The sequence below is a fragment of the Sus scrofa genome, chromosome 13, assembly GCF_054392235.1.
Source record: "Sus scrofa isolate SSC_HxYL_T2T_F1_AM1 chromosome 13, Sscrofa_HxYL_maternal_Yorkshire_Landrace_v2.0, whole genome shotgun sequence".
NCBI classification, from domain to species: Eukaryota; Metazoa; Chordata; class Mammalia; order Artiodactyla; family Suidae; genus Sus; species Sus scrofa.
In genome coordinates, this window is record NC_139395.1 from 153,349,236 (window position 1) to 153,373,937 (window position 24,702).

Sequence of the window (24,702 nt, forward strand, 5' to 3'; positions counted from 1 at the left end):
ACTTCAAAAACCCGGAAACCAATAAAAAAAAAAAAAAACCTCTTGGAAGCAGTTAGAAAAATGATGCATTGTCTAACTCGAAAAGTGGTTCAAATGATAGCAATTTTTTTGACATGTTAAATATTTTATTGATTATATAAAGTGATTCTACCCAGGCTGTGCAGCTCAACCCTTATGGCAGCAGGAGTGTCTGCATCTTGGATAGCAAATAATTAACCTGAAACCAGAAGAAAGTAGTGCAACATTTTCCAAGTGCTGGGGAAAAAAAAAAAGAACAAAAAACAATCTTATTTCTGTATCTTGGGAAAATATACTTCAGAAGGAAGAACAAATAACGCCATTCTCAGATGAAGAAAATTTGTTACCCTCAGATTTACCAGTGAAGAAGCGCTCAAAGAAGTTCTCTAAACAGAAACGAAATGATAAAAGAAGGAGGCTTCTTCAGGCAAGAAGAAAGAACAATGGAATGGGCTTTCCAAAGCTCCCTATGGCTCTCTTCTTCCTCAGCTCTCTCTCTGAAATATTTGGTTGTCTCTTCCTGCCTCAACTTACAGTGCAGCTCGAGGCAGCTGTGATGACATAGCTTCAAAATATATCATGCAAAATTAGAAAGAAATAGGCAAATCTACAAGCATAGTAGGAGATATTTGCTCTAACAGATATACATAGAACATGGCATCTGACAAGACAGAATGTGTATTTTTTCAAGTGTACATGTACTATTTACCAAAATTGACCTGGATCATATGCTGGCTTATAAAACAAGCTTCAACAAATTTCATAGGATTTCATTTCATTCAGAATACATTTTCTGACTTCAGTGGAATTAATGTAGACATTAATAACAAAAGGACATTTTAGACTACCTTCAAGTGTATGAAAATTAAGCAATACACTTATAAATAACCCATAGGTCAAAGAAGAAATCACAAAGGAAATGAGAAAGTATTTTAAATTGGATTCTAATGAAAATGCATCACAATAAAAACAAAGGATCCTGCAGTTGAACAGAGGAAATGAAACAACACAACATACCTGTGCTACAAGATAGAAAACAATGACTGTCTTCCACTAATTAATAAATTGATCACTAGTGAGGCTGAGAAATTGGAGCAATCGTGTATCCCACTGGTGTAACAGAAAAGACCTCATAAAAGTGGTAACATCTGAATGGAATTTCATATGATGAAAATGAAGAGCTATAGGATAGAGGAAAAACAAAGCAAAACAAAACAAAAATTTGAAAACCATTTAATAGACTGCAGTTGGAATTAGAGGAAATTAATAAAGTTAAATAACCCTACCATTCTAAAGACATACAGAATGAAGAATGAAAAAATAACTGATCTAAGTATCCATCTCAAGAAGTTAGAAAGAGCAAAGCAAATTAAACTTGAAGAAAGTAAAAGAAAGGATATAAGAAAAAAGTAGACATTAGAGGTTTGAAAGCCTTAATATGGTAAAGATGACAACTCTCTCGAAATTGATCTATAGATGCGATAAAATCATGATTAAGACAAGACCTCAACAGATGTCTCTCTGTGTGGGTGTGTGCACTTTGACAAGGCCAGTGGCAGGTAGTTAAGTAGGTAGGGTCAAGGTCAGATGGCCTTGCTGCAGAGTTAGAAGCACAAATGAACATCTCCTCAGAAAAGAAAATCATGGACTTGGAGAAGAGACTTGTGGCTGCCTGATGGGAGGGGGAGGGAGTGGGAGGGATCGGGAGCTTGGGCTTATCAGACACAACTTAGAATAGATTTACAAGGAGATCCTGCTGAATAGCATTGAGAACTATCTCTAGATACTCATGTTGCAACAAAACAAAGGGTGGGGGAAAAAATGTAATTGTAATGTATACATGTAAGGATAACCTGACCCCCTTGCTCTACAGTGGGAAAATAAAAAAAAAAAAAAGAAGTTTATCTTCAGAGTAAATACCGAGCAATGAAGGGATTTAAAGCAATAAAGCAACAGGGACTGCATTGTCATAAAGATCATATTGCCAGTCATGCAGGAAAAAATGGCCACAAAGTAAACTTAAAAGACTTTTGTAGGAGTTCCTCTTGTGGCACAGTGGTTAGTGAATCTGACTAGAAACCATGAGGTTGTGGGTTCGATCCTTGGCCTTGCTCAGTGGATTAAGGATCCAGCAGTGTCGTGAGCTGTGGTGTAGGTCGTAGACGAGGCTCGGATCCCACATTGCTGTGGCTGTGGCGTAGCCCAGCAGCTACAGCTCCAATTAGACCCCTAGCCTGGGAGCCTCCATATGCCGCAGGTGCAGCCCTAGAAAAAGACAAAAAAAAAAAAAAAAAAAAAAAAAAGACTGTTGTAATAATCTAGAGATATGGTACTAGCTTTAACTGGTATAGTGGCAATGGGAGAGGAGAGAAGTAGAAAACTTGAAACCTATCAAGTAGAATCTCCAAGACTTGTGTATGAAGTGGCAGAGGGAGGGAAAATGGAGAATGCCTAAGTTCCCCATTTGGAAAATGGGTAAATGGTGTTGGATTTTGAACTCCATAATTGTAGTCTTGTGAGTTTTTCCTGCAGTTCCAAGCAGCCCCAAAATAGGAATAGAAGTTGGGGATATATTTGCCTAGTGGTACAGATTTTCTGACTGGGAGGAGATGCCATGGAAGGTAGAAGTTAGGAATGGGCCAAAATTAGATCCATTCACTCTGATCCACTTCACCAACATATTATTATATGTTAATAATAGCCTTTTCTTCTACTACTTTGCACACACTCCCTTCCACACAAATCAGGCTACTCATCATTTGCCCATTGTTTTCTTACCTCTTCATCTTTGCTTGTGTGGAACTCTCTACCAGGAGTGCTCTCTTATTCTTTGCTTCCATGTCCACATCCTAGTCACCATCAAGGTCATGCCTAAAATGCTCTCTACTCCATACTTACTTACTTAATCCCTCCCTAAATCTTGTGAGCAGAAGTAATCTCTCCTTTTTAAGAATTTTCATAACATTCTGTAATTTCCTTTGGCATAGGTGACACTCTGTCTTCAGTAACAGGAGTGAATTGTAGAAGATCCTAAAGAAATGAAAATTATTACGGTAATTTTTTTAGGTGATATTTATGTGCATGCCTTACCTTACTTCTGCAGCCTCCTTAAGAGTAGAGATTCTTTTTATTTATACCTATTTCTCCTATAGTTTCTGACATAATGTCTCAGGTTTAAAAAAAAAAAAAAAGATCCATTAAATTGAATTAAATTACCAAGGCAAAAGGATTCAGGCAAACTTACAGAAATTACCACAATCCAGGTTTCCTAACAGGAACATATGCTTCCTTTAGGACAAAGTTTTTTTTTTTCATTTAGTTTGATCTAATTGTAATAAAGAATGTATAATTAAATCACATTCTCCCTGGTTTTCCTCTTACTTCATAAATCACCCATTCTCATCACCTTTTCTGGATACTTCTCTTCTAGATCTCTAATGTTGGAAACCCAGGACTAGTCCTTGAACTTCTTATCTATATACATTCACTTTCTAGGATATCTCCTCCAGTGACATGCCTTTAAACACTATTGGTTTTTCCTTTTTTTTTTTTTTCTTTTTAGGGCCACCCCTGCAGCACATGGAGGTTCCCAGGCTAGGGGTCAAATCAGAGCTACAGTTGCCGGCCTATACCACAGCCACAGCAATGCAGGATCCAAGCCATGTCTGCAACCTACAGCACAGCTCACAGCAATGCTATATCCCTAACCCACTCAGCAAGGCCAGGGATTGAACCCACAACCTCATGGTTACTAGTCAGATTTGTTTCCGCTGTGCCACAATGGGAACTCCTTAAATACCATTTATATCTCCAGTTCCCGGCTCTTAATTAAACTTGACTCAGAGTTCCCGTCATGGTGCAGTAGAAATGAATCCGACTAGGAACCATGAGGTTGCGGGTTCGATCCCTGGCCTTGCTCAGTGGGTTGAGGATCCATTGTTGCCATGAGCTGTGGTGTAGGTCACAGACACCGCTCAGATCTAGCATTGCTGTGGCTCTGGCATTGCCTGGTGGCTACAGCTCTGATTAGACCCCTAGCCTGGGTACCTCCACATGCCACAGGTATGGCCCTAAAAGGACAAAAGACAAATAAATAAACAAACAAACAAACAAAAAAACTTGACTCATAAGACTGCCAGTTCAACACCTCCAACTGGATACCTTATTGGCATCTGAAGTTCATTACGCACGAAACGAAACTCTTAGTTACTTTATACCCCAAATCTGTTCTTACCCTAGTCTTCCCTACTTTCAGAAAATTGCACCATCATGTGTCCTTATTACTCAGGTGTAAGAATCAGCATCAATTTCTTCCTCTCAAATCATACATGCAAATCATATTCAAACTATGTCAGTCCTACATTAAAAATAAATTCCAAGTCAAACCATTTCTCCCCAGCTCCACTGTTATTGTCCAAATAACAATCACGTTTTACTGGACTATTATAAATATCTCCTAAATGGATTCCCTACTCTCATTCCTTCCTGCTTACAGACAATTCTCTACTTAGCAGCTAGAGTGATCTTAAGTAGAGAATCAGATGCTGTCACTCTTGTGTTCTAAACCTCCAATGGTTTCACATTTCACTGAGAATAACATCAAAATGTCTTACTATGGCCACAAGACCCCTGGTGATATGGTCCCAAACTTCCTCTAACTGCATCTTCTAACCTCTTTACACCTTATTGAGTCCTGTCATACTGTCCTTCTTGCTCTTCCTCAATATGCCATGACTTCCTTAGCCTTTTGTATTCTCTAAGGTCTTATCAGTCAAGATAAGTGAGATCATCTTGCACACATGTATAGCAGATTATTCATCTTTGTTTTTCCAACCCCTAACTTGATGAATGGCATATAGGGAAACTCAAAGAGGTACTTGAATACAAAAATAATTCTCTTTAAAAATTTTGAGGTTTTAGCCAGCCATATGATTAAAATGTAAGCCTACATTGTATTGTAGTTGCCAAGAACATCTAATGTGACATAAGGTTGCATTAATAGAAGTGTTTTGTTTGGAGAAAGACAGGTTCTAGTTCTTCTTGTCTGACTACTTCTGGAATGTTGTACATGTTTAGCTCCAGATATCATACTAAGAGGCAAAGGATATTTTTCAGAATTAGAAAAAAAAAAAAAAAAAACAAATGTGAAAGACTGGGCCAGGCCCTGTGAGGGACCATGAAAGGAACTGAGAATCTTTAGCTTGATGAACACTTACTTGATGATTGGGTAGGCAACATGACAATTCTCTCCAAAGAGCAAAAAGTCTGCCACACAAAGGAGGGATTATGCTTATCCTTGTTAGCCATACAGGAAAGAAACAAAGGTAGGCGGTTTCAAAGGAGAAGCTTTTAGTGCAATATAAGGAAGAACTACCTACCAGTTTTTCCTAAGCCAGTGTTTTGCAGAACACTGCACCACATTAGGCTAAATCAAGCAAGACGTCTTGTGTCTTTGTTGCAGGATTTCTCAGAATCCTTCATATGCATACATTAAGAAGAGGATATAATATGTTTTTTTATTCCCAAAATTTATTTATCCACAGAAACTTTTATTTGCAGAACACTGTTAACATCTGTTGAAACAATAGTTCATAGAACAGACTGAGATAAAGCTGCTCAAAAATGAACAGAGTATGTTCTGAAGAAGTACGGCTAGGTTCACATCAACATATCTATGGAAATTAGATGATGCCGTCACTTGGGTACTTCTGAAAACTTGGTAATGAAAACTAAAGTATGAAAACGGGAAACTGGAGCAGTTGACTCAGTTCTAGATGAGAAAAATGGGGCAAAACCAGCAGAAATTAGGCTCTCTAGTACAAGTTTTTGTTCTGAACTTTTCTCCCCAGCAATACACTATAGATCATGACATTCCTGTGTCTGTGCACTGATTCATTCATTGTGTGCAAGGTAATATTTCTCAACTTTTTTCACCAACACAGAAACAAACCCCAGACCATTCTATCACTTCTTCCCTCAACTCCCAGATTTTGACAGAATCCTGATATGGGACCATGCCCCCACTCCATTGAGCATGGCCATTTAAGAAGCTCAAACCTAGAGTATTAATATAACTTTTTTTTAATAAATGAGAAAATTCAGACCCAAATGAAGAAATGACATTTAAAAATCATGGAAAAGTAAAATAGGAAAAATTATCAAAATGAATCTACTACTTTGTGGCTGAAGGGAGTACAAATAAAAAAGGAAGTTATATTCCTAAAAATATTATTGCTATTAAGTATTTGTTACAATAAGAAAGAGGATGTAATAATAAGAAAAAGCTGGCCCAGTAACCCTGAAAAGTCAGGGCTGGAAAAGTATAATTAATGTCTATATAGTTGTCCACAGGAGGGTATAATCTAGGGTTGAAACATCAGTCTCTTCTTAGTCCCTAAGAAAAATGTATTCTGTAGAAGAAAAGCTCATTAGGACTTCCACAATTTCTACTTATTCTGTGTTCCCAAACCATGTCTACTATCTTTAAATTGGTTTCTAAAGATCTATAAGTACTGAGAAGGAGGTGTTTGAGTTAGCAGATAAAATACTGTAATTATCAGAAGGATGTATCTTCTGTGTGTTAATAATATGTCATTTTGTCTCCTACTAACTGCACTGAAAAACTTACTAAGTTCTTATCAAACCTGGATAGCTGACAAACCAGCCCTTGGACAAGATCATACCAGACATACCAATTCTTGAGGTCCTTGTAAACTGTGCAGTTAACACTGCTAATGAAGAAACCTGAAATGCCATTTCTCTGTTACTCTGCAATTTTGACCCTGTATCACCACTTCGAAAAGTGGGATCATCAGTTCTAAATGGCAGGTATAGACATTCCTACATAACTTTTGAGAACCACAGAGGCTAATCTCAATTATACGTTTGTGTTTTCCATGGCCATTTGCAGAAAACAGGCCAGCTTTAGCAACACTATACAGGATTTACTGAGTTCACTGATAGATGAGAAACATAGAGTCTCAGGGGCCTTTCTTTAATGTACTGAACAAACCCAGTCCTAGAACTTCCTCTGTCATGGGAGAAAAGGAGAGGAGATCAGCTCAGAGGTGATGCTACTTCTCTCTTCTAACCAAGCTGGAGTGAAAAATGCTCGAAGATGGGTGATGGCCAAGACCAGAGGCAGGAACTAGAGTCTGGGCGGAGTCCATGCAGTCATTAGAGCTTTGTCTTCTTGGTCTCCAGGTTGATCATGTTCCCCTGGATTTGGGGAATCTGCTTATCTGCTGACCCCTGAATATCCTCTGGCTTTATAGGAATATAGTAGTAGCCCATGATGGAGAAGATCAGGCAGACCACCAGCAGGAGGCAGGAAAACAAAATGAATTCGGCCCACTGCAGGAAGAAAGACATATAAGATAAGAATACGGAGAACTTGAAACTAAAGGGATCTTAGTAGGATGAGGACTGGGGAGCAGGCTGACCCAGGATCACCAGTTTAGGACACTGTTGGGTTCTAAACCCACTGAGCCACAATGGGAACTCCAGATCACCAGTTTAGGAAGAGGCTTGGTAGGAGAAGATGGGGCTTGCTGGCCTCTCTTCACATGGGCCCTTGGTGGGCATTATTTCCACTTACATGCCCATTTTCCTGGTAAAGTCTGTGTGTATCTAATCCATCTCACATCAGAGGGCTGAGTGGAGAATGTGGGAGATGGAGGGGAAAGAGGGAGAAAAGGAAGTGGAGGGAAATCCTTGGGTAGATCCAAGCTCCTGCTTCCCTCAGGTCCATACCTGTACCAGGCCACTGAACTGTGCCACAATAAGAACGATGATATTCCCAACTGCAACCGTCAACAACCAGGCTGCCTGGAGTACAGATTTCATGCTAGAGGGAGCCTAGAGAGGACACAAATTTGTGAGTAAATGAACTCCTACACTACCCTCATGCTCCATGCATCTCTCCAGAAACTTCTCCCACAAAAACGTCCAGATTTGAACTTCCCCCTTGAAGTTCAGCTATCACCTTGATTCAGGGGATGATAACAATGTTAACAGTAATAAGATGGAGCTATTAGGTGAATATTTTAATTGATTATCTCATATAATCTTTATTACAACTCTAAGACATAAGTTCTATTAATAATTCTGATTTTATCCCTAAAGAAAAATAGCATTAGAGAAATGATAATTCACTTACTCAAGGTTATAAAATAGGTTGTGCAGCCAAAATGTGAACATGGGCAGCTTGACTCCACAGCCTTTATTCTTAATGTTTAATTATCCTTTCCTGGACCCCAAAAGCATAGGGATTCAGCCTGCCATGATCCTGGGAGTCAAGGTGACACTCTGTTCAGGATCAAAAGGAATCTAAAGCCAAAAAAATATGGAGGTTGTGGCCAGGTTCACAAACCTAACTAAGGCAATGCCAGGATTAAAACTGCATCCTCTGAGCAATAGCTCAACCTCCACTTGCCAAAACCTACCTGAGAATAAGAAAACTCAAGTCCTGTGACAGAGAACATGACCTCTCCGGCTGTAACAAGGGCATATTGTGGTAGCTGCCAAGCGATGGACATTTTGTTAGCTGGGGTGTATTCAATCTTCTGGACCCGAGGACCCTGACCGGTGCTCTTAGGGAGGGAAAGAAGAAATGGACTTGTCAGCAATCTGAAGTAAATAATCCAGCCTGCAGCATTTTATGATCTTACATCCATCCCTTCTTTGTATTTTCATCCTTTTGCTATCATCAAGAGATTGAACAATTTCTACACAATTACGATTTTTTAAAAATTCCTTTTGCTAACACTGCATTCCCTTGCCTGACTTCAGTCAGCCAGATACAATTATTTTTGAGTCCTTAAATGGCAGATTATTTTTATTTTGTAGTTTGGATTTCTACTATTTGGACCTATTAGGTATTCTGATCCTGGCCAACAGTTTAAATGAAAAATGGCACAAGAATTATACAAATACAATGAATTTTCAGAAAGCATGTACTTAAGTTTAATTCCCTGTTTAGTTTTTTTTTTTTTTTTTTTTTTTTATCTTTTTGCTATTTCTTTGGGCCGCTCCTGCGGTATATGGAGGTTCCCAGGCTAGGGGTCGAATCAGAGCTGTAGCCCCTGGCCTATGCCAGAGCCACAGCAACGCAGGATCCGAGCCTTGTCTGCAACCTACACCACAGCTCACGGCAACGCCGGATTGTTAACCCACTGAGCAAGGGCAGGGGCAGAACCTGCAACCTCATGGTTCCTAGTCGGATTCGTTAACCACTGTGCCACGACGGGAACTCCCCCTGTTTAGTTTTCTATGTAAGTGCAATTAAACTGTTTGTAACGTAGTCAATTTAAATATTTATTTTACTAAAATTACCTTTATCAGAATGAATTATTTTCTTTTTTTAACTGTTAGGTAATTCAGTTTTATTTGAAACAGAGGTTAGCTATCGTCTATAAAATGATCTACTGTCATAAGTAGTGCTCTTTATGGTTTTTTTCCCATTATAGCTGGTTTACAGTGTTCTGTCAATTTTCTACTGTACAGCATGGTGATCCAGTTACACATACATGCATACATTCTTTTTTCACACACTATCATGCTCCATCATAAGTGACCAGACATAGTTCTCAGTGCTACACAGCAGGATCTCATTGCTAATCCATTCCAAAGGCAATAGTCTGCATCTATCAACCCCAAGCACCCCATCTATCCCACTCCCTCCCCCTCCTCCTTGGCAACCACAAGTCTATTTTCTTAACAATCACATTGAAGATTTTCTTAATTTTTAAAATCCATATCTAATAGCTTCTGCTATTTTGAATTTATTTACTGGTCATTATTTTTGAACTCAAATCTTACACATTCAAATTTTGTAGTATGCAATTTTTCTGTAAATTCTAAATTTTTTCAGGGTTAATTTTTTTGTTATAATGTTACCAAATATACATGATTCTACAATATTTTTTCTAAAATTACTTTTATATATACAGGTTTTTAGTTACCATTGGTTTTATTTTATATAGATTATATCTACTAATATGTCTTATTATAAATCCAATGAAATTTTGGAAGTTACATATTTTTCCTGGAGTAAAACTAAGTTACTAGGTAGTAGGTATAATGTCTGGATAAAAAGGAGATAAAAATGGCAGAGTTAAAACATCAAGGTCAAAAGTCCTTGAAACAAAAATTCTTTGATGTCCAAATGCCCTTTATTCTCTGAGTCAAATGGCCATTGTGTTCAAAATATAGTAAGGCAAATATTGCTTTAATTGATATCATGAATAACACATGGGCATATATTTAGGTTTTTCTCAGCCTAAAAGAAGAAAATGACCTGAGCTTGTAAATCAAGGTCACATTCTCAAATACCCAGCGTCAGGTAATGAGGTATAAACAAAGCAGAATGAATGGGAATGATAGGGACTATGATGAACTGGACATCACAGTCCCATCTAAAGGGTAGAGCCACTATACAGCCACTATAGTACCAGCCAAGTGACACGGTAATTAATACCTGTTACACAATCTTCTGATTTTGTTTTTAAGAAATGTCAGGAATCCTGGGAATACACCTGACCAAGGAGGTAAAAGACTTATATGCTGAGAACTATAAAACATTAATTAAAGAAATTAAAGAAGATATAAAGAAATGGAAAGATATTCCATACTCCTGGGTTAGAAAAATTAATATTGTAAAAATGGCCATACTACCCAAAGCAAGCTACAGACTCAATGCAATCCCTATCAAATTACTCATAACATTTTTCACAGAACTAGAACAAACAATCCAAAATTTTATATGGAACCACAAAAGACCCAGAACTACCAAAGCAATTCTGAGGAACAAAAACAAAGCAGGAAGCATAACTCTCCCAGACTTCAGGCAATATTCCAAAGCCACAGTCATCAAGATAGTGTGGTACTGGTACCAAAACAGACACACAGACCATTGGAACAGAATAGAGAACCCAGAAATAAACCCAGACACCTATCGTAAATTAATTTTTGACAAAGAAGGTAAGAACATAAAATGGGAAAAAGACAGTCTTTTCAACAAATGTTGCTGGGAAACCTGGACAGCTACATGCAAATCAATGAAATTAGAACACACCCTCACACCATGCATGAAAATAAACTCAAAATGGCTTAAAGACTTAAATATAAGACAAAACACCATGAAACTCCTGGAAGAGAACATAGGCAAAACATTCTCTGACATCAACCTTACAAATATTTCCTCAGGTCAGAAATAAAAGCAAAAATAAACCAATGGGACCTAATCAAACTGACCAGCTTTTGCACAGCAAAGGGAACCAAAATGAAAACAAAAAGACAACTTACAGAATGGCAGAAAATAGTTTCAAATGACACAACTGACAAGGGCTTAATCTCTAAAATATACAAACAATTTATGCAACTCAACAGCAAAACAACCAACAATCCAATGGAAAAATGGGCAAAAGAGCTGAATAGACATTTCTGCAAGGAATATATGCAGATGGCCAACAAGCACATGAAAAAATGCTCAACATCCCTGATTATTAGAGAAATGCAAATCAAAACTACTATGAGGTACCACCTCACACCAGTCAGAATGGCCATCATTAATAAGTCCACAAATAACAAATGCTGGAGGGGGTGTGGAGAAAAGGGAGCCCTCCTGCACTGTTGGTGGGAATGTAAATTGGTACAACCACTATGGAAAACAGTATGGAGGTACCTTAGAAAACTATACATGGAACTACCATATGACCCAGCAATCCCACTCTTAGGCATATATCTGGACAAAACTTTCTTTGAAAAAGACACATGCACTTACATGTTCATTGCAGCACTATTCACAATAGCCAAGACAGGGAAACAACCCAAATGTCCATTAACAGATGATTGGATTAAGAAGAAGTGGTATATATACACAATGGAATACTACTCAGCCATAAAAAGGAACAAAATAATGCCATTTGCAGCAATATGGATGGACCTAGAGACTCTCATCCTGAGTGAAGTAAGTCAGAAAGAGAAAGACAAACACCATAAGATATCACTTATATCTAGAATCTAATATACTGCACAAATGAACTTTTCCACAGAAAAGAAAATCATGGACTTGGAAAATAGACTTTGTGGTTGTCAAGGGAGAGGGGGAGGGAGTGGGATGGATTAGGAGCTTGCAGTTAATAGATGCAGACTATTGCCTTTGAAATGGATTAGCAACGCAATCCTGCTGTGTAGCACTGGGAACTATGTCTAGTCACTTATGATAGAGCATGATAATGTGAGAAAAAAGAATGTATGCATGTATGTATAACTGGGTCACCATGCTGTACAGTAGGAAAAAAATAATGTATTGGCGAAATAAAATTTAAAAAAAGGTTAGGAATCCATCTTCTTAGGTGAAATCACTTGAATTTTAAATATTGTCAATTAATAATAATTATTATTATTTTTGTCAAGACTGTGAGACCAAATGAAACAGGATTATATGAAGAACTGGGCTCCTAGGCTTCTACTTTATGATCTTACACTAGATGCTTATTAAATCATGGCATTCAGAAAGAAGATCCTGGCTATCTTGAGCAGTGTATGAGAGATGGAACAAAGTAAAAAATGGAATATCAGGAATATAAGTGTTATGGGTTGAGTTGTGTCCCCCTAAAACTCATATATTGAAGCCTAATCCCCAGTACCTGAGAATGTGACCTTATTTGGAAATAGGATTGTTGCAGATATAATTAGTCAAGCTAAAATGAGGTCATTGGGGAGTTCCCGTCGTGGCGCAGTGGTTGGCGAATCCGACTAGGAGCCATGGGGTTGCGGGTTCGGTCCCTGCCCTTGCTCAGTGGGTTAAGGATCTGGCGTTGCCGTGAGCTGTGGTGTAGGTTGCAGACAAGGCTCGGATCCTGCGTGGCTGTGGCTCTGGCGTAGGCCGGCGGCTACAGCTCCGATTTGACCCCTAGCCTGGGAACCTCCATATGCCGCGGGAGCGGCCCAAGAAATGGCAAAAAAAAAAGGAAAAAAAAAAAAATGAGGTCATTGGGGCGTCCTATTCAATATGACTGCTGTTCTCATAAGAGACATTTGGACATAGACAAGCATACAGGGAGAACTCCATGAGAAGATGAAGGCAAAGATTGGGGTGATTCTTCTACACATCAAGCAACACCAGCTATTACCAGAAAACCACTAGAAGCTAAAGGAAGCTAAATAAAATATTCTTCCTCACAACTCTCAGAAGGAATCAACTCTACAAATATCTTGATTTTGGGCTTCTACCTTTCATGACTGAAAGACAATAAATATCTGTTGTTTAAGCCACTCAATTTGTGGTACTTTGCTATAGCAGACCTAGAAAACTAATACATCTCAGTTGGTTTAATATCTGAAAATCAATTAATGTAATATACCACATCAGTAGAAAACTCCATGATTAACTCAAAAGACACAGAAAAAGCATTTGACAAAATTCAATACCCCCTTCATGGTAAAACAACAAACAAACAAAAACCTCAACAAACTAGGCATAGAAGGGAACCTAATCTGATACCTGATAAATGGCACCTATGAAAAACCCACAGCTAACATGCTTAGTGATAAAAGACTGAATACTTTCCCCCTAAGAGTATTTCTTCTCTCACCACTTCCATTCCATATTGTAGTGGAGATTCAAGCAAGGGAAATTATTCAAGAAAAAGAAATAAAAGTCATCCATACTTAAAAGGAAGAAGTAAAGCTTCTTTATGCAGATGACATAATTTTGTATGGAAAAAGTTGTTAAGAGACCAATTAAAATACTATTAAAACTAACAAATGAGTTCAGTAAGGTTGCAGGATACAAGATCAATATCAATGGTATTTTTATATATTACAATGAACAATCTAAGAATGAAACTGGGGAAACAATTCCATTAGCAACAGAAAAATAAAGCATAAAATATTTAGGAATAAATTTAAATAAATTTAAGACCTGTACTCTAGATCTACAAAACATTGTTGAAAAAAAAATTAGGTCTTAAAGATCTAAATAAATGGAAAGACATCTCATTTTCACTGATCAGGAGACTTAACATTGTTAAGACAGCAGAACTCCTCAAAATCACCTAGAGATTCAGTGAAATCCCAATCAAAAATCCCAGCTGGATTCTGATCCTATGATGATCCTAAAATTCATATGAAAATACATGGACCCATGAGAGAAAAACCAATCTTGAAAGGGAAGAAGAAAGTTGAAGGACTCATACTTCCTGATTTTGAAATTTACTACAAAGTAACAGTAAGCAAAAGATTATTAACCTGGCACAAGGATAAACATATAGATAAATGGAATAGAATTGAGAATCTGGAAATAAGCCCTTATATTTCTGGTCAATTGATTTTTTTATTTATTATTTTTTTTATTTTTTCTGTCTTTTTGCCATTTCTTGGGCCGCTTCCGTGGCATATGGAGGTTCCGAGGCTAGGGGTTGAATCGGCACTGTAGCTGCTGGCCTACGCCAGAGCCACAACAATGCGGGATCCGAGCCATGTCTGCAACCTATACCACAGGTCACGGCAACACTGGATCCTTAACCCACTGAGCAAGGCCAGGGATCGAACCCACAACCTCATGGTTCCTAGTCGGATTCGTTACCCACTGAGCCACGACAGGAACTCCCTGGTCAATTGATTTTTGACAGGAATGTCAAGACCATATATACAATGGATTACTCAGCCATAAAAGAATGAAATAACACTATCTGCAGCAGCATAGATCGACCTAGAGATTATCATACTAAGTGACGTAAGCCAGACAAAGATAAATATCATATGATACCGCTTATATGTGGAATCTTAAAAAAAATAAACAAATGAACTTATTTACAAAACAGAAATAGACCACAGACATAGAAAACAAACTCATGGTTACCTAAGGGGAAAGGAAGGGTTAGGGATAAATCAGGAAGTTGGGATTAACTTATACACACTGCTGTATATAAAAAATATAAACAGAAAGGACCTACTGTATAGCATAGGGAACTATACTCAATATTTTGCAATAACTTACAGCAGAAGAGAATCTGAATAAGAATATACATATGGGGAATTCCTGTCATGGCTCAGTGGTAACGAACCCAACTAGGATCCATGAGTATGTGGGTTCGATCCCTGGCCTTGGTCAGGGTTAAGGATCTGGTGTTGCCATGAGCTGTGGTGTAGGTTGCAGATATGGCTCAGATCCTGCGTTGCTGGGACTGTGGCATAGGGCAGCAGCTATAGCTCTGATTCAACCCCTAGCCTAGGAACTTCCATATGCTGCAGGTGCGGCCCTAAAAGGCAAATAAATACACACACACACACACACATATATAGAGAGAGATGAATATATACATATATAAACATATACATATATACATACATACATATAGATGGATATACATACATATATACACATATAAATATGTGTGTATATATATATATAAAACTGAATCACTGTGCTAACACAACACTGTAGATCAATGAGGTAGAAACTAGAAAACTCTTAAAGGAAAATATGAGCATAAATCCTCATGACCTTAGATTTGTCAATGGATTCGCAGCTGTAACACCAAAAGCACAAGCAACCAAAGAAAAAATTGACAAACTGAACATAAAAAATTAAAAATGTTTGTACTTCATTGGACATCACCAAGAAAGTTAAAAAGACAACTTAATGAATAGGAAAAATATCTGCAAATCATATATCTGATAATGGACTTATATTTAAAATACATAAAGAATGCTTACAACTCGATAATTAAAAGGCAACACAGTTAGAACTTGGGCAAAGAATCTGAAAAGACATTTCTCCAAAGGCAGATTATAAGTGGCCAACAAGTACATTAAAAAGATGCTCAGTATCATTAGTCATTAGGAAAATAGAAATCAAAACCACAAGACAGCATTTCACACCTACTAGAATGGCTATAATTAAAAATAGACAAAAATAAATGTTGGCAAAGATGTGGAAAACTTGCAGCCCTCTATTGGTGGGAAAGTTAAATGGTACATTCACTTAGGAAAAGCCTAGCAGGAGTTCCCGTCGTGGCGCAGTGGTTAACGAATCCGACTAGGAACCATGAGGTCGCGGGTTCGGTCCCTGCCCTTGCTCAGTGGGTTAACGATCCGGCGTTGCCGTGAGCTGTGGTGTAGGCTGCAGACAAGGCTCGGATCCAGCGTTGCTGTGGCTCTGGCATAGGCCGGTGGCTACAGCTCCGATTCAACCCCTAGCCTGGGAACCTCCATATGCCGCGGGAGCGGCCCAAAGAAATAGCAAAAAGCCAAAAAAAAAAAAAAAAAAAAAAAAAAAAGCCTAGCAGTTCCTCAATTGTTGGGTTACCATGTGACCCAACAATTTCACTATTAGGTACACACCCAAGAGAAGTGAAAATATATGTCCACACAAAAACTTGTACAAGAATGTTCATAACACCATTACTTATGATAGCTGGAAGGTGAAAACAATCAAATATCCACCAACTGGTGAATACATAAATAAAATGTGTTATACCCACACAATGGAACATTATTTGGCAATAAAAAGAAGTGAATACTGATATATGCTATAGTATGAATGAACCTTGGAAAATATGTTAAATGAAAGAATCCAGACAGAAAAGGACATATATCATTCCTTTTACATTAAATGTCCAGAATAGGCAAATTTTATAGAGACATAAAGTAGAGAAGTGGTTGTCTAGGGGCTTAGAAGTGAATGGGGAGTGACTGCTAATGAGCATGGGCTTCTTTCAGAGTGATGAAAATGTTCTAAAAATTACACAACTCTGTGAATTTATCAAAAACCACTGAATATATATTACTGAAAATATATTCTATATGTATTGAATATATTTATATATATTCAATATATTGATACAGTGAATATATATTAAATATATTAATACATTTAAAACAATTGTACACTTTAAATGGATGAATTGCATGGTATATGAATTATATCTCAATAAAACTGTAATAAAAATGGCATACCGAAGATATCAGGTTGATTAAATTAAAATAAATAAAACTTTACAGATTATTCTCATCACCCTTCTAGAAATTTCTCATCTTTTCTTTTTTCCTGTCTTCTTTTCTCTATTTAATACAAGGTGAAAAGTAATGAAATAAAATTAGAATAAAGATTGACATCAAAATAAAAATTCATAAGTATCCCACCCTCATGACTGAGAGAACTGCTTTTGGTGGCACAGAGTTAACCGATCCCCCAAACTTTGTGTAGAGATTTACATTTGCTACCAGTCTTGGTATTTCAGACTGTAACATGCTACCAGATTGATTTCAAGGGAGCTACAAGACTCACATGTAGAGTCAGTTAAGAAGATATAAATAATTTTTGTTATCCTGGGGCCATAATGAGACTGGAGCAGGCTATGTCACTTCATACCAGTGGCTCAAGATAAATCATGTCTACCATTCCCTAAGACCCTCTGCCTGTTGCCAATGTTGTCTCTTTTAACCTCCCCTATGGAGATTTTAATAGGTTTTCTAAAGTCACTATATAACCTATCACCTTACACTAGAAATAATTACATGATCCTGTCTTTCCACAGAGTCTTTGGATCCTAAGATAGATACAGAAAGATGTAGCTTATATATAGATATAGATAGAGTTATATAGATATAAATATACAGATATATGGAAGGAGAGAGTGAGGGTGGCCATAAACTACTTACATTAGTAATAACAAACAGATAAGCCGCACCAAAGTCTAGTAGACCCAAATTCAGTGAAAAGTTCTCATCTTTTGTTCTACAGTGCACCACAGGATATCTGGAACAGGATGGATTTAGGTTAGAATAAACATTATAGCTTAGAAAAGCACTCCCATCTCCAGGGAAAGAGCGATTTCATCTCTCTAGGAGGGTGAATCATGCAGCAAAATCACCATTTCTCTTTGAAGAGAGGACTCTCAGAGTGAATTACTTTCATGCCAGGTTTTTTCTACCTCAGTATGAGCGTTTCATTTCCTGTTAGGTTTTTAACTTAAATCTGAATGAAGATGGCACAAACTGCCTTTTGTGAACTTAACACTTTAAGTCTTCTCTTATGAACGCTTCTATGTCTTAACGAATTAGTGGAACAGCAATAAACTGTGAACCCGAATTCCTGAAGTAATGAGGTGTCAATAGGAGTTATCAAAGGGCAGGAGTGGGAGCCAAGAATAAACTTGGCAAACCTCCCAGAGATGGCCTTGTTAACTACACAGCAGGGCCTTTTTAGCGATTATAATCTCAAACCTATCTGTGCAGAAAAAGGTGAGACTGAGGGAAGAAGGCAAGGGTTGAAAAAGAGCAGTAGTCTGTGTACATTCAAAATTAGCCAAGATATAATGGATCCTCCGACCTATATGCAAAGAAAGCATTTAAAGAACAGTTGTTGACAAAAGTAAAATGTCCACAAGCAAGGACAATGCTCTTACTCTCCTCTTTGCACAGTTCTGTAAGCAGACACACCATAGTCTTTACCAACACTGAAGGAGGTATCCGTACCCAGGGAGATGTTGACCTCTTCATGCAAAGTGTTAACAAACCTAAGGATAGAGACATTGTTATAGATCAGACAAACTCTCACAAACTGGGACATCTGATAAAAAGAGTAGGTGCCTTTTTTGCTTTGTTTACCACTATATCCCCAGGGCCTAGAATAGTGGCTGGCATATAGAACATGTCTGTTGTTAACTAGATGAATAAGTGAACTCGCTTGTAAGAAATAATCAGTAGTCCCAGCTGTCCCTAACTTTCTCCTTCATGGGCTATTAGCTTTTTATCTGGCACACTCTTACCTGATCTCTAGCCGAGATGGACACTATCATGATTACCTGAGGCAATCTGAGTTTCCTCACTAGCCCATCTGAGGTACACCCAATTTCTTTCCCTCTTATAATGGCGGAATTCATCAATTGAGACTCCACTGAGAGAAATAATTATGTATATATCAGTATACACTGGTATTTACATAAAACTGATACTTTATCTTCTTATAAATGAGGTCTGATTTGACTTTTACAAAACCCAGACTCTCATTCTTTAGTAGGTTATCACAGATTTGAGTCTGCGGATGACCCTGGACTCTTCCGGAACCATCTTTTCAGTCTGCTGAAACTGAGCCCCTAAACTGTTCTCTCAGTATGGGCTTTTGGTATCATTTGCCTTGTTCTCCAGCCCATGGAATGAAAAGGCAAGTTCCCTCTAGACTCCTTGATGTTGACTCCTGGACTTTTGATCAACCTGCACTAACCTAGAAATTTCACCCTTTCATCCATTCTGTAGGTTCCCACTGCTCTCTGACCCAGAAAGTCCTATTCTCACTGCTGTCTTACTTTTTCTGATCTGTTTTCATTTTCTGAGTCATTTCCAAAAGCAAATTATTATGACTGCTCCACCCTTCAGTGAAATTCCAAGTTTTCATTAAAAGTTCTCTAAAATGCGATTCTCAACAGAAACCATCTAATCTTGATAGCCACAGGCCTATGTATCTATTTCAGGTCAGATTCTGGCCATAGAGAGCAGGTGACCTCTTCAGGGCTCCATCTCTGTAACTGTTCCAGGCTGTCTAACAAGATTTTGTCTCATCTAGATTCAAAACCAAGCCTTTTGACTCCAAATGTATTACCTTTACTATACCATGATGGGCTTTGTACCAAATAGAGCTTTATTTTAAATTTTACTTTAAAATTTTACCTTAAAAACCACAGTAACTATTAAAGATTTCAACTACCAATAGTGAAGGGATAATTATTTTCTCACTTCTAAATTACTCTCTGGTGATTACACAGAGGAAAGTACTCAATTATTTTCCTGAGAGCAAGATAAGTGGATAAAATTTAGCAAGAAGGGATTTAGGTGTTAGAGGACAGGGGATGTACACAGCTACAGGGTCATCATGAGAAAACAAGCCTATCTGCCTCTCACTGTCCTCGGAAGTGCCTTCTGACACCAATGCCCCTAACATTCTGGGAGAGAGAATCCCTGTACGAGACAAGTAGAATGTGTGGCCTCTTCATGTGAAACCCCACAGATCAGAAGAGACCCAAGATTCAAGAGAACAGAGTGGCCTGGGCTTCCTTGACATCCAAACCTCATGGCTGTCATCCCGTTGGTTGCTCTGGATTCTGCATCCTTCACCTACCATAGAAGGAAGTAAAAATCAGTTGCAATTGACAAGAGGGAACTGACCATCAGAAAATGTGATCATCAGGCATATCCACATCAAAGTTTGATGAGCCAGTTATTGTACTCTAAGACAATTAGAAAATGAAGCCAATCGTCAACTTACCATCATGCTAGAAATGCTTTTCCCATCTTCTCGAATGATCAGAGTGTACAATTTCTTCTCTTCCACAGAATGTTCAGTGTAGACAGACAAATTGTGATATTTCAGTTGGAAATGGAAATCCTCTCTTTTTGTCTTCAGGTGGAGTTTGGAATAGTGTGGCATTGTCTGCAGAATGAAGAAACTGTCACATTCACCTTCTGCCTCATCTTGGACATCACAATTTCATAGCATCCCAGGGAAGGTGACCTCATCAGACTTTCAACATTACCCTTTAACCTAGTTTTCCATTTCTAGGAACACATCACAGGAGTAATGAGAAGCATTCATAAAGATTTATGAGTAAGGATGTTCATTATAGAATTATATATAATATTAAAAATACCTATAAAGTGATATTTTACTAAACCATTACATATCCACAGAATGCAATATTATGTATCTATTAAAATCAGATTCTCAAAGTTATCTAAGGACAAGGGAAACACTTATGATGCAATTAATATTAAGAAAAAGTCAAGGTCAACACAGCATATAATGTGTGAACACTTTTTAAAAATTCGTTTATTCAGTTATACAAAAATTCTAACTATGATTATCTCAGGGTGATGGAATTATATGTGGTTTGTATGTCTTTCAACATACTCCCCAATTTTCAATAAAAAACATATATTACTCTCATTATTTTAAAATATTTAAAAATAAATATTCCAGAATATGTATAGTATAATAGTGAATATATACAAGCCAAACTCTTCCAAAGGCTGTGTGTTTAGGAGGCTGTTTGAAATAATAATACAAATTACAACCTATTGAGTACTTTCAATGTCCCAGACACTATGTAAGCACTTTACATATAATATTTATCCTTATAACAGCTGATGACTGGATAAAAATTACTTCCATTTTACAAATGCTAAAACAGAGGTTTACAGATAACATAACTTGTTCAGGGTGTTATAGCTAGGGAGTAGCAGGACCAGGAATTGAATTGGGGCCATTTGATCCCACAAGTGCATACTTTTAACCCCTGTATTATGCTGCTGCCTTGGTACATAATTTGAATGCATTTCTAATTCACTCAAGTCTGGTACGTCACCTGAAAGGATTTGATGGACTCTTCCAACAGAGAACTGTTTTCATTTCCCAGCACTGTCACCTTCACCTCATCATTTGCCAGATTCAAGACTTGCAGGAAACCCTCTTGGGAATCTGGCTGCGGTGGGGCCATTCCCTGATGATAGAGAACAAAAGTCAGAATTACTGAGAGATAACCCTTCAGATACAGTAAGATCACATACCTCAGTTCTATCTCAACAGCATAACTCATCTAGTCAAGAGGACACAGTTTTCTACCCTTAGAGGTAGAAACATTTTAAGAGAGCATCTGTCTTAGAAAACTCTGAAAGTAGTTTGGAGGGGGAAATACCAGCTCAATGTAGTAAGCACTGATGCCAGGTAATAACAAATTCCACACTTTTCGACTCAGCTGTGGCCTAATACATCATTCCTCAATAGGGACTAATCAATATGCCAAAAGGTATTTGGGAATTTGGTAAGGTATCAAAAAGACAGTTATATAATTTGGATATCAGTGTTTGGAAAATCCTGGACAAGATACTGTGAATCACTTAGGTGGGAGATGGGCCTGAAGCATCTGCAGCTCCACCCGGGAGATAGGCCTGAGGCATCTTCTACTCCACCCCTGTATCTACTTATTTACCACAAATCATGTGCTTTCTTTAAAACAGGTACTGTGCTAGGGCCCAGGGAATCAAGACTGAACAAGTCAGAGAGTGAACAAAACAGATAACGATCCTTCTCTCATGGAGCTAAAGACTTTATTGAACTCACATTAATTTTTATCTCTACAGCAGCAGCAACTGCAAATGCCAGGCATGCTAGGATCATACCAACAGCCATTTTTCTAAGTGATCTGTGGAGGAAAGGGAGAGCCAATTATATCTAAACTCTATTCTATTCCAAAGAATAGAATCTAACCCTCCTAAGCCTACCTGATTTGGTTCCAATTATTTTGCAAAGTATTTCCTAGAGCTCCCCTTCTCACATCCTTCTTTCTACCTTTACTGGAGTTACATTAAGCTGTCTTCTGTAATGCATCACATTTTCCATCTCTATCTTTGCTTATGGTTTTTCTATTATGTCATAAAAACAAAAATAATACTAATGCAGCCAGATTTATTGAATATTTACCATATACCAGTCACTATGTATTATTACCTCCTATTCCTTTTCTTTAGAAGTCTGTCTTGACCCTGGCAGTAAGAAACATTCTCTTCCGTCTCTACATTCCCCTGGCATTTTGTGTCCCTTCTTAGGGCCCTTAACATATATCACCTTATGCAAAAATTAACCTTGCATATTTTCTAGCTCCCTTACTAAAGAATAAACCCCTTAAGAGCAAGATTTGTGCTTTTACTTGTAGCTGAACTCAATGAACTGCTCGATGAATGAGTAAATGACAAAAAGTCATTTGAATATGATAAATGGTTATTGAGGAAACTGCTATTAAATTAGAAATTAGAGAAGACTTAATACCTTCCTCTGTTAGACTTTACAAATACTTATATTTAGAATGTGGGAAAGCAACAATTAAGGATGACTCTATCCCCACTCTTATGAGGTCCTCATTTGTCTCATAGGGACAGTAGGTGATTTAAAGGGATTAACTATCATCAACAACTTTGGACTTCTTTGAAGAGGTAACTTTCAATAACAAAGCAATAAGTTGGTTTAGGAGCCTCATCTCACATACTTTTGATTTTCCATGCTCTATATAGTCCTAACCCTTCAACATCACACAGGTAAGGCTGTAGTAATGGCTTGGACACTCTATAACAAAAATTAATTAGATCTAATTCCCAGCCTCCAGTATTAACAGGCATTTAGTCCAACATGGATGAACAGAAGCAGAATAATGATAAACCAAAACAAATCATCATTAAGTAGAAAGATATTTATCAAACTGGACAAATACTAAGTCAGTATGGAGCAACACAAGCATGGTAAGCACTTACGTGAAGTTAATTCCACACTTGGCAACCAGCCGATAAACCACAAGGTCAAACAATGGGATGAAGATAAGAACCAGAAAGGGGTTTAACACCTGTAATACCATGGTAAAAAAGCATTAACTACAAGTGTTCTTCTATCATGAATGTATAGGTTCTCATTTGCATGTGTGTACTCTCTCACATCCAAACACACTTTCATTGTACTAAGTACAGAATGTTTTCACATCTCAGTCCCTTTATACCCAAGACTCTATTTCTCTTGTATAGCATATTAGCTTCAAAGAATCTCAAGGAATGAGTATCCTCTGAACCTGTTTTTCTGTCAATCATTTGGAGCTTTTCCCTCCCATTTTCACTTATCTTTTAAGTTCCACAGCCCATGGGAAAATGTCATAGCCAGGAGAAAGGAGAGAAGGAAGAATTGGGGACTGTTGAACAAGGGGTTAAAAAAAAATAACTGGGAGTCACCAATAAGCAGAGGTTCTGATTTCGTGGCTGACACAACAAAGCTTTACACTTTCTTAGACAATATTTTCATGATACTTGACATGGGAAAAAAAATCCAGTGCTTATACTTTTCCTGTGAGCTCAAAACTCAGTCTCCCTGAAGTTGATTAGGAGCTACTTACTTAATAGAGGAAGCGAAAGATAATTGTGAGGCTTAAGGAGAATATTTTCACCCCTATATTTAGCCCTACCCAGCATACAATGAAAAAAAACCATCAAATTATGGCTGGTAATCCTACTGTACAGATAGAGGTAAAGAGAAGGAAAGAAATAGTTCCCATGACTAGAGAGAGGTCTCTTACCTGCATCTGGTCAGGCTGAAGCACAAAAAAACCCTGAAACATTATAACAAATCACATTTAGATGGTTGCCTAAAGACAAAAAAGCCTAGATCAACAATTTTGCTAATTCAGCAGGCAAGAAGCATAAGATAAAACGCATCAGGTCTTTGGTTCAGGATCACTACTATCCTTGTAAGCATATGCAGGGGGATAAACTGGGAATGGCTATAGGCTACGTTTGCTGAAGGCAGATGGGCCTAAGGGAGAATCTACCTTTCTGTGCACTATGCTTTTGCTAACTCGAGAGAGAATAAAGTCAGTGTGTTTTTATGAATCTCATCAACTAACTGCAGCTGTAGGCGTAGTCATATGAAGTTGTAGGTGGTCATAATGTCTAACCAAGACATCGTGGTTAGAGTGAAGACTCCCACTGACACATAGTGTTTCCAAAGTTGTTCTCTGGGGGGTCAGAAAGAGAATAACCATAGTAAGCCCTGGACAACCAGAGGAAGGGAAAAGGTGAAATTATATTAGGTAGGCTCTAAATAGACTAGCTTATAAAATCCTGGCACCATCCTACCCTGCCATCTTC

At 37.8% G+C, this 24,702-nt stretch overlaps 1 protein-coding gene across 1 annotated transcript in view; it reads right to left on the reverse strand.

The window, feature by feature from the left end:
- Positions 1-7,189: 7,189 nt before the first annotated feature.
- SLC15A2 (solute carrier family 15 member 2) overlaps positions 7,190-24,702 on the reverse strand; it is a 35,232-nt gene continuing 17,719 nt past the window's right edge. Inside the window, exons 12-22 of the mRNA NM_001097514.1 lie at positions 24,132-24,164; positions 23,326-23,414; positions 22,142-22,223; positions 21,387-21,521; positions 20,291-20,455; positions 20,093-20,139; positions 18,435-18,545; positions 17,689-17,785; positions 8,463-8,609; positions 7,771-7,875; positions 7,190-7,371 (exon numbers count right to left, since the gene is read on the reverse strand). Coding sequence (NP_001090983.1) covers positions 7,195-7,371; positions 7,771-7,875; positions 8,463-8,609; positions 17,689-17,785; positions 18,435-18,545; positions 20,093-20,139; positions 20,291-20,455; positions 21,387-21,521; positions 22,142-22,223; positions 23,326-23,414; positions 24,132-24,164 — 1,188 coding nt within the window. The 3' untranslated portion in view covers positions 7,190-7,194. The remainder of the gene's footprint in view (positions 7,372-7,770; positions 7,876-8,462; positions 8,610-17,688; positions 17,786-18,434; positions 18,546-20,092; positions 20,140-20,290; positions 20,456-21,386; positions 21,522-22,141; positions 22,224-23,325; positions 23,415-24,131; positions 24,165-24,702) is intronic.